This window comes from Prosopis cineraria, unplaced genomic scaffold (genome assembly GCF_029017545.1).
Source record: "Prosopis cineraria cultivar Desert tree isolate PC_DT_omini unplaced genomic scaffold, ASM2901754v1 PC9, whole genome shotgun sequence".
Classification (NCBI taxonomy): Eukaryota; Viridiplantae; Streptophyta; class Magnoliopsida; order Fabales; family Fabaceae; genus Prosopis; species Prosopis cineraria.
Genome location: NW_026555340.1, coordinates 30,344,767 through 30,354,680, shown reverse-complemented (window position 1 = coordinate 30,354,680; position 9,914 = coordinate 30,344,767). Strand labels below are relative to the sequence as shown.

The window sequence follows — 9,914 nt, the reverse complement described above, 5'->3', positions numbered from 1 at the left end:
ATATTTAGATTTGGTGGAAACTAGTAAATTTGTTTGCTATTTCTAAAGGTTTTTTTTTTCTTATAGTTTTTCTTCCTCCACATTTTTCTCCCCATTCAAATTAAGGGTCAGTGTCAGATTGTGTTTCGATCATATGTAATTACATTAATAGAAGGATACCTATGCCAAATAAAAAGTTGTGTTTTGCATTTTGCTTCCCGAAATCAATTATGCATATAAGGTTACCTACAAAGCATGCTGAGCTAGACATATAAGGCGTACAAGACAAGCACAAGAATGTGGAGCATGCGGCGGATGTAGAGATTGTTAGGTACATAATTTCGTCAGAGGTTGGATTCATGCATAGCACTAGAACAATCGGCCATGTTTGTCAATGAGACAGCTTTGTGGCTTCGATTAGACCAAGAAATTGAATTAAAATTAGGTGCCGGGAACAACAAACCCTATATATATTCATGTATTGTCTGCCCTTGATGTTTTCTCTGAGTTTTTGAGTTGAAATCGAAACAGGAGCCTCCCCACCTAGTTACCAGCTGGGGCTTTTAATTCTCCTCTTCTAATCTCCACCGTGATGTCTCGATCTTCATTTTCTTTTTTTAACTTGAATCTTATGGATAAAAAATTAAATAACTAAGCGTATTAAAATCATGCAGCCTAGCATATTGTGTAATCTACTCCCTGCAGAGATCCAGTACTTGTCATATGATATTTTATTTTATTTTTTTAAAAAAAACTCATTATATGGCTGGATATGATCCTGAAATGTCTCCAAAAATATTTATTGTTTATCTATTTTAAAAAAATGATAAGACATTAGAACTTAGAAGCAGCGTCTCGGCCACTTAGCCCGCCATTCACATTATGTTGAGAAAAGATCATCACTCGTTTTTTTTTTTTTTAATTCAATTGCTTGGTCTTCAGTAAAACCTAGTATTGTTACCACACTTGTCCAAACTAATTTATTATCAATTACAATCTCACAAGTACCTTATGCGAAATGCCTTTGGCATATATTAGTTTAACACGATTATGTATTGTAAAATTTAAACTCAAAATTTTAAAGTAAGTTAATTCAACTCATCTAACTAATTAAATCAAACACTTCTCTCGGTGAGATCATCTCTTTTTAGCTTTTAGAATATTTTTAATTGGGTTAAAAAAATAAACCTTCTACGTTATTATTTTAATATCATTTTTTGCCCTTCAATTATGTGGCGGGCTAGGCAAAGCAAGGAGAGTCTATCCTGGTTCCCACTATTGTGGATATGAACCACGCAAGGAAGCACTAAGCATGGCGATGGATATGCATATGTGGTGCCTACATGACATAATAACGTAAAATGCAGCCCAAACATGAACTTGCTTTTGTATTTAAATTGTCCAAAGTAATAGCTAAAGGAAAGGGGCCGAACAAAAGTTGAGGACAACTTCAATTTTACCCTTGATTTGAATTTCGCTCAATGCTCATGACGTACGTCCATTTAATCCTTATACTATATTCAATCACTATACTATATATGATTAATGATTCTCCAATAAAGCATCCGATAATTATGCAATCATGTCCACGATTTTTCATTGGAACACGTCAAATTTATTTTTAAGTTTCGTGACTTTGCTTATTCTTTTATTTTTTTTTAAAAAAAAAGGCCCCAGGCTTTTGTTTTGGACCGCATAAAAATAGCGCAATCCAATCTCTCATTTTTTCTTTGGATCAATTTCTTGAGAGGCCACCTGCTTAAACTTAGTTGGCCCGTGTTAACGCACATTTCTAGATTTAATCTTTTTTGTTGTTCCAGAAATATTGAGATTTACATTTTAATGTGAATGGCACTGGCGAATTAGGTGAATTTAAAATTTCAAACATTAAACCGTACACACATTTGTGTATTGTAGCAGTTTTTGTGGTTTATTTGTTGGTTAGGAGGAGTAAGCATTATATATTATTAATTATTAATTGTATAAAAAACATGTGAAAAATAGTTTATGATTTATCTTAAAGTTGGAGGTTCGTTTTAACTTTTTACATGGAAGATGCTACTAGACCGGGAGGCCTAGGTGAAAAGAGTGTGCATGTGTGTGTCGCGTGTGTGAGTGCGCATGCCCGTGACATGCATCAGTTTGTGTGCATATTGCTTCGACTTCTCCGGGATGCGTGTGGAGGGCGAGAGTATAGTCCACGTGAATTTTTTAATATTTTCCAGAATTGAAAATATTTCTATTGTAGTATTTTTTTAATTCAATAATAATATTTTTCTCAATTATAAACTTATTTTCACTACCTGCAAGCGAAAGGGCCTATAAATAAAGTTAAACGAAATTTTGATATATTAATAATTAATAATAATAATAATAATTGTATTTTTGGTCCACTATATATCTGCTAAAACCTTAAATGACAAATAAAACGAAACGTAGCGCGCGCGCGCGGGCGCAACGCATTGTCGCATATTCGCGCTGATTTGACTTATTTTCAGTTTACAGGTCACTTATTACATAAGAGCAGAGCCGGGCAGCCCGTTTAATTTATAAAATTTGATGAATAAATTGAATAAATTGATTCATTTTTTAAAATAGATTGGGCTAGCATAACTCATAAAACTAACATGCTAAAATAGGCTAGCTTGCAACTGCAGGCTAGCATATTTTTTAAAAATATTTTTTATTTTTTAATCACATTATATTTTTTTATAAATTTTTAATAATAATAATATTTTTTAAATTTATAATTTATGACTCTCAAATATGTTCTTTACATTTGAAATATAGTATAAATTCTTTTTATAATTTACAAGTAAAATTTTTGTTATAGTTTGTAAATCAATAATTAATTAGTTTTTATAGAAATATTTTAAATATATATTATTTATTAATCTTATAAGATCTATTGATTGAAATCATAAATATAAATTTATTAAAAAAATAATATAGGTTTATATTAAATTTTCTTTCTTATTGAAAAAGATAACACACCTAAGCGAGAAGATGATTGATAATAAAAATCTAGTAAAATAAATTTATTTGGTTGAATTCTATATTTATTTTATTTATGTACAAATTATTTAATTACCAATTTACTTTAAAATGTGAAATAAATAAATAAATAAATATATTATATAAATTTTAAATTATTAAAAAATTGATAAATTTTTGTGGGTTAGCCCGTTAGAAAATGAATTAGGTTAGATTTTTTAACCCGTTTTTATCTAGTGAATTAACCCGTAACCTGTTTGCCCAATGCTACATAAGAGCCTTAACAATTTTCAAATCATTTATCATATATCAATTCTTTTTTTGTGTGTGTAAGGGGTGAAGACGTGTAAGAAAGTTGTTAAAAATATAATTATTTTTAAAAATAATTATATTATTACTTTCTTCATTAAAAAAACTCTTCCTAGCATAAATTATAAATATTTTTAAATAAAATCTCACATATTAATAAATATTATTAAATACACTTAAGAATTTTTTTTTCAAAATAAAAATATAAATTTTCAAAAACACTCATAATGTAATATATTGAAAAAGAGAAGAGGTGAAAATTAATTATAGAAAGAGATAGGGTAATATTAAAATAAACCTATTTATTTAGTAAAATTTTAATATTCTTAAAGTGTCTTATATTTTGAGACATCGAATCTTTTTTAAAAATATTTTATAATTTGGGACGAAGGAAGGGAATATAAGACATTTTTTTCTAAAGCTGGACATTAAAAAATACAAAAAAAATTCTTACTAACTAAACTTTTCAACCATTTATCTTTAAGTAAGATAACTTATTAAATTAGGACAGGTATGAAAAGTTGGTATTAGTTTAAAAATAATTAATTAACTTGTTAAAAAATACAATTCAATTAAATACCTTATATTTTCAAATGGGGTGAGTGCCATGTTGAAATTCCACTCAAATTTTCTAACATGCTCTTGATTTAGTTTAATAATTAATGTTGTATTGAACTTTTAAAGTTAGAAAAATAGCATATATATAATTAAAACATGATATTTATTCTGGTCCTAAATATAAGACCTCTTTAGCTGCTCCCCTGATCTTAAATATAAGACGTGATTAAAGGATTTGTTTTGATCATAAACACATAAAGCCTAAATCTTTGTTATCTTTTTATTTAATACTTTTTTTCTCAAATTATACCCGATTAGTTTCACATTTTGTTTCCACCATCTTGTCTTCCACACTGAATGCCCAGATTAAAATGGGGGTATATATCTAGGGGGAAAAAGTGAAGCATATTTTTAATCAATAATCACGAAAAGCTAACTTACACATTTTATTAATTAATTTCATGAATTAGTTCATTAGATCTTGTATTTAGGATTAAATTGAGTAACTCACGGAAATTAAGAAAAATTGTTAAATTGATTGTTATCATTATTGTGTCAGAAATGTATGTCACTTTTTTCCAAAAAAATTCTCCTTAAATGATCGTATAAGAGACAGAAAACAAAAAAGACTATTCTCTATTTTAAATTATAAGATACTTTTAAATAAAATTTTATATATCAGTAAACTTCGTTAAATACACTTAACAACTTTATCTTTCTAAAACAAAAATATAAACTTTTAAAAATGTCCATCATTTAATATGAAAATAGAATGGACAAAAATTAATTATAAAGAGAGAAAAGATAATATTAAAATTGATGCATTTAATAAAACTTTAATCTATTTAAAATATTTTATATTTTGGGATGGAAAAAACTCTTTTAAAAGTATTTTATAATTTGAGAAGGAGAGAATAATAAGGATAATTTGAGAAAAAAAATATCAAACGAGGAAGATAAAGAAGAACGAGTATAATACAATTTGTAAAAATAGTGACTTGTCTTATTAATTTCAATATGAGACATATTTATACAAAAGAAAAAATATCAAAGAATAAAATAAAGATCTATCAAAGAATAAAATAATAACAGAAAATAAAATAGCTATAACCAATCTCACTATAATTATACAAAATAATACTCCCTCCGTCCCAAATTTCAAGACATTTTTAAATAAAATCTCACATATCAATAAACTTCATTAAATAGACTTAACAACCTTATCTTTTTAAAATAAAAATATAAACTTTTAAAAATACCCATTATTTAAGATAATGAAAAGAGAAGAGATGAAAATTAATTATAGAGAGAAAAATGATAATATTAGAATTGGCATATTTAATAAAACTTTATTCTATCCAAAGTGTATTATATTTTGAGATGGAAAAGCTCATTCAAAAGTATTTTATAATTATGCAATCATGGAAGTAGCTTTTTGAATAGCAGTGCCGAGAGTAACAGTGGAGGCAATATTGGATGGGGAGGAAGAAGTCATGGTGGCAAGTGCCATTGGCTCCGGTACCAAATATAAAAGTCTGGAACTAATAGAAACTGAACGACTTGTTTATCATGGTGAAACTAGGGTTACATATATAGTTGCATGTGAGATCGTGAGTGATTGTATTTGAACAAGACTATCTTAACTGATACAATATTCTAATATAGTAATACATATCTGATACATGGGAAATAAACACGCTAGAGATAATACACATGTAGAAGACGCCGCATGGGCTTGACCGCATGAACATGAGCCTCATTTAATGGACTTCTTTAATAGACCCCTGAGGCTAGTATGGTAATATGAGTATTACTGTTAATTCTTTGTGCTTTGCTTTATGGATATTTGCCATTTTAGGGTGAGAATGTTATGGAAGATTTACAAGAAAGCAATATTCAAAGCTGACTACGAATTCCTAGATTGGATTATTCCCCCTGGAGCTAAGAATTTGATCTCTAATCTCCTGCTTCTACTTGAAAAGCACGACTTGAATATGCCACACAACGAAGAGAATGATGACTTCTTTGCGTGCCTATTCTCATTTCCCTGATAACTGATATTCTTCTTCTGCTCCTCCTCCTCCTCCTCCTGCTGGTGGGATATGATGCTGATCTTTTCCAGTGGTTTGATAAGGAGGTGGAACACGATGATAGATCTGTCTTTTTTTTTTTTTAATAAAAAAAAATCCCAAGTAGTTGCCAACATGACAGTGAAAATGGTCAACTAACAGTCACCTTTAATGAAGGGCAATATTACTCCAGCAAAAATTTAAAATATCAAGTGTAACTGGTAAAGAAGTTCTAAGACAAATTTATCTTTTAACCCATTAAATTAAAATCATCATATGTATAGCTGCAAGAAGAAAATTCTTACAAAGACCCAATATATCATGCCACTTATGCCCTATCCAATCAAATCGTACGAGTTCAATAAAAAAAATATCACATGTTATTGTTTTTAATGATTTTATTTTTAAAATAGAGTGCCATTTTAATTTCTTGTTTTTTTTCTTTCTCTTTAGCATCATCAATGGCAAAATCAATTTATATTTTATAGTTATTGGTGGATATTTTAAAAATATATATTGATATTTCAAAAGGAATAAATATTTTTATGAATAATATTAAACACTATTTAAGGCTATTAAAATTAAAAATTGATTTCTTTAATTGTCTTCAAATGCAATGTTTAGAAACCCCCATAATGAATTACTATAATGAACCATAATGTTCATGAAACTAGTAATTAAATCATGCTTTCAGTGTTTAAAGCTTATCTAATCTTGTTTATAAATATCAAGGAATGTTGTGAGTCCAATGTCAGGCTCTTTAGTTTTTGGGTCAATTTTTTCCTCCACCTCTATACTATGTTGTGCTGCCTGAGTAATATTTTACTAGTCTTTGTTGTTCTGTGTCCATATTTATTTTTGTAAGATGAGTCTATTTAATTCTGAAAAGCTATCGCTCGATCAACCAATGTGGCAAAATAACTCTTAAGAATAATGTCTTCCAACACAACTCAGACTATAGTTTTACTTGCTGGTGCCAATAATTACATGATATGTCATGTCTTTATTGAACAATACAAAGACAACGTGATGCATGGAATCCATGTAAATATAATGATTTCATTACTGTTATTACTTATTACATGCATTAGTGTGTATTTATGTAGAAGGCGAATCAATTGTTGACAACAGAGGGAAAAAAAACAAAAACAAAAAAACAGGGGGAGATGTGAGTGAATCAATTTTGTTCGGTATTAATTAAGAAAGATTTTGTGTAAAACAAGATTGAATAATACCCTACAACATCATCAAACAATTCAAACCATATATCACTTTCAAGGTTCAAATCTATATGAAAGTTATACGATTCTACCAATCATCACACAGTATTATATTCACACAATCAAGTTATAGTGTGATTATCCTTAATGTTGCCATCAAATTCAGTCGCTATGTCGTGAGATCACAATTTCAATCCTTCATTGGTCAGTTGATCTCTCAATCAAAAAATTATATATACAGATCCACCTATAGTAACCTTCTTGTGCGAGCTATTAGCAAAAAGCTCACGTATGTCATTACTCGCAATTCTTAGTGACTAAACCTTATTGTTAATACGCCACACATATGAAAGCTTTTAACATATCATGGGTTAAAATAGCACAGGACGGCGAATCATTCCTGTAATAAATTTAGGAAAAGGAACGAGGAAGAAAGCGGTATGCCAAGATTACATTCTACTTCCTTTTTCACTTGCTCTTTATGCTGAGGCACTCATAAGCTAATTATTTCTCTCTCGCTGAATAAAAATATATATGTATGTGGCGAGTTACGATCATTTCAAAAATTGGGTCAATTTCAACTGTTTTTGTCCGTTGCTCTAATATCATAATCATAATTTATGACTCGGGGGCATTTCGCGAACCCTTCATACTTCTTTTGTTGATCATAATCTTTGAAAGGAAAAAAAAAAGTGAAAGCGTTATAATCAGAATCAGAATCTCTTCATGCAGCTGGCTAGCTAGCTACGAACTTTGAGAGTTAACATAATGGGGGCAATTCGTACGAAACTGCCTTATGCGGGCCTTAACTTTATATGTAAACAAAACATAAATTACATGAAAGTATCGAGACATATTATAAAGTAATTAATCATATATAGAGAGATCACGGATATAGATATATAGAAATCTACATCGTCTCTTCCCCCTATATACGTTTCTTAAATGGTACAAGCAAGTTTAAACTTTAGAGGAACTCTCACTATGATCCCCAGAGAGAGAGAGAGAGAGAGAGAGAGAGAGAGATGGTCGATCATCCTCAGAGGCACAACCACACCCGAAATTCCAAATCTTAATTTTCTCAAACCTTCGAACTGATCTCCCTCTCTTCTCCAGTCTTCTTGCTGTTGTTGCTGCTGCTGCTTCTGCTCTGTCTGGTTGTGATTATCCTTCTCCTTCTTCTCTCCAGCCTCGACATCTCCAGTTGGCTGAGAGAGGACCTGTTGTTTGTCATCCACGGTGGTGACGGCCGTAACGACGCCGTTTTCGATGTCCCCTTTGTGTTCCGGGAGCTTGTGGTCCTGTGCGGGCTTGTGATTTCTGTACACTGCATACAGCACCATCTGAATCGTCCCAAAAGCAATACCCACAAAGTTCGGGAGCTGTCCAGAAAATAACACAAGAAATAAGTATCGCGATATCATCAACTCTCATATACATAAAAAAACAAAAAACAAAATTGTTCAAAGATCAAATTTCACGGGACATGTGACGGAGATCATGAACTTACAGAGATATAGATATCTTTGAGGAGAACACCGTAGCTAAGCCACGTTATGGCGCTGATGGTGAGGAGGAATGAAAGAGTGAAGGGCATGAACTCCACACTCTTGGTGCGAATAACGACTCTCTGCGTAATCGGAAACAAATGAATCAACATTAATATGTAATGCTCTGAGACGCATGCATGGAAGTATATATTTTGACAAATTCATATATATGAGGAGGACTCACAATAATGCTTAAAGGAGCAACAAAAACACTAGTTGAGAAGACGACGCAAATCCAACCGAGAAGCTTGATGCGGGCCGCACGCTCTTTGGATAGGAGATGAGTCAGAAGGACGATTATGCAAAAGCCACCAAAGTTAAGCAACAGGATCATCCTGAGCGTGAACACCTGCCATCATAATTATGTTTTAAACAAAGTTGATTTATCGAGAGAGGTGGGGGGATAAGTGGGATGATGGGAATATAATGTGAAAGAGCAGGCGTATACCCTGGCTTTCTTGGGGCAATAAGTGATGTAAATGACAAGGTAAATGATCTCGATGACACAGCCGACAGCATTGATGGTGATGATGAGGAATTCTCCGGTCTTGATATAGGCATAGAATATCCAAAGCATTGCGCTGAACAGTGCTGCCACATACGGAATCGACTGAAACCCCTCTGTTGTTTTCTTCTTACACACCCTGTAAAATGTCGGCCTGCATGCAATTGCAATGTCTCAGCCGTTTAATAGTTTCACATGGGTAGTAGAAATACAATAAGAAGGAAATGAATGGATTAGATCATGCAACTGTACTTACAGTGGTGCTAGGAAGCACATGAAGGAGACAATGTTGCCGAAAATACCGACGATGAAAGATGCAGGGGGAAGAGCCATGGCTTGATTTGGAATCTCTCACTCTCTCTCTCTCTCTCTCTCTGAGTCAGAGTTTGAGAATTCCCTAATAGAAGGGAGAGAAGGGGAAGGAAGGTGAAGCTTTGGAACCGTGAGACCCTGCCACGAAAGAAATGCAGAGGTGGAGCTCCCCTATATATAGGGCAGTGTCTCATGTATGCATGGGATAGTCATGCCATGCTAGCTCTCTACTATTATTACTATTATTATTATTATTATTATTATTATTATTATTATTATTATTATTGGGATGGGATTGCATGGACAGCATGCAATTCAAGTATGAATCAGCAGTGATAATATGGGAGGAAGCGCTTTCCAAACAAGTAGCTTTCTGGGGTACAGAAGACGATATCATGCACCCAACTTCATCAATTTG

General features: G+C 31.7%; 1 protein-coding gene across 1 annotated transcript; it reads right to left on the bottom strand.

Annotated features, from left to right (window-relative positions):
* Positions 1–7,911: 7,911 nt before the first annotated feature.
* LOC129320597 (bidirectional sugar transporter N3-like) lies at positions 7,912–9,654 on the bottom strand. Its single transcript, XM_054966123.1, has 5 exons — positions 9,441–9,654; positions 9,128–9,338; positions 8,864–9,028; positions 8,640–8,759; positions 7,912–8,511 (listed from the first exon to the last, which is right to left on the bottom strand). The coding sequence occupies exons 1-5, from the start codon at positions 9,515–9,517 to the stop codon at positions 8,071–8,073; spliced, it is 1,014 nt and encodes a 337-aa protein (XP_054822098.1). The 5' UTR covers positions 9,518–9,654; the 3' UTR covers positions 7,912–8,070.
* Positions 9,655–9,914: the final 260 nt, after the last annotated feature.

What these genes read in the sequence shown, in the direction of transcription:
- LOC129320597 (XM_054966123.1), bottom strand. Translation starts at nt 9,517, where the DNA reads ATGGCTCTTCCCCCTGCATCTTTCATCGTCGGTATTTTCGGCAACATT. An exon ending in TTGCTCCTTTAAGCATTATT is followed by an intron (nt 8,760 to 8,863) that starts GTGAGTCCTCCT and finishes CCGATTACGCAG; the next exon opens with AGAGTCGTTATTCGCACCAA. An exon ending in TCAAAGATATCTATATCTCT is followed by an intron (nt 8,512 to 8,639) that starts GTAAGTTCATGA and finishes TTTTCTGGACAG; the next exon opens with CTCCCGAACTTTGTGGGTAT.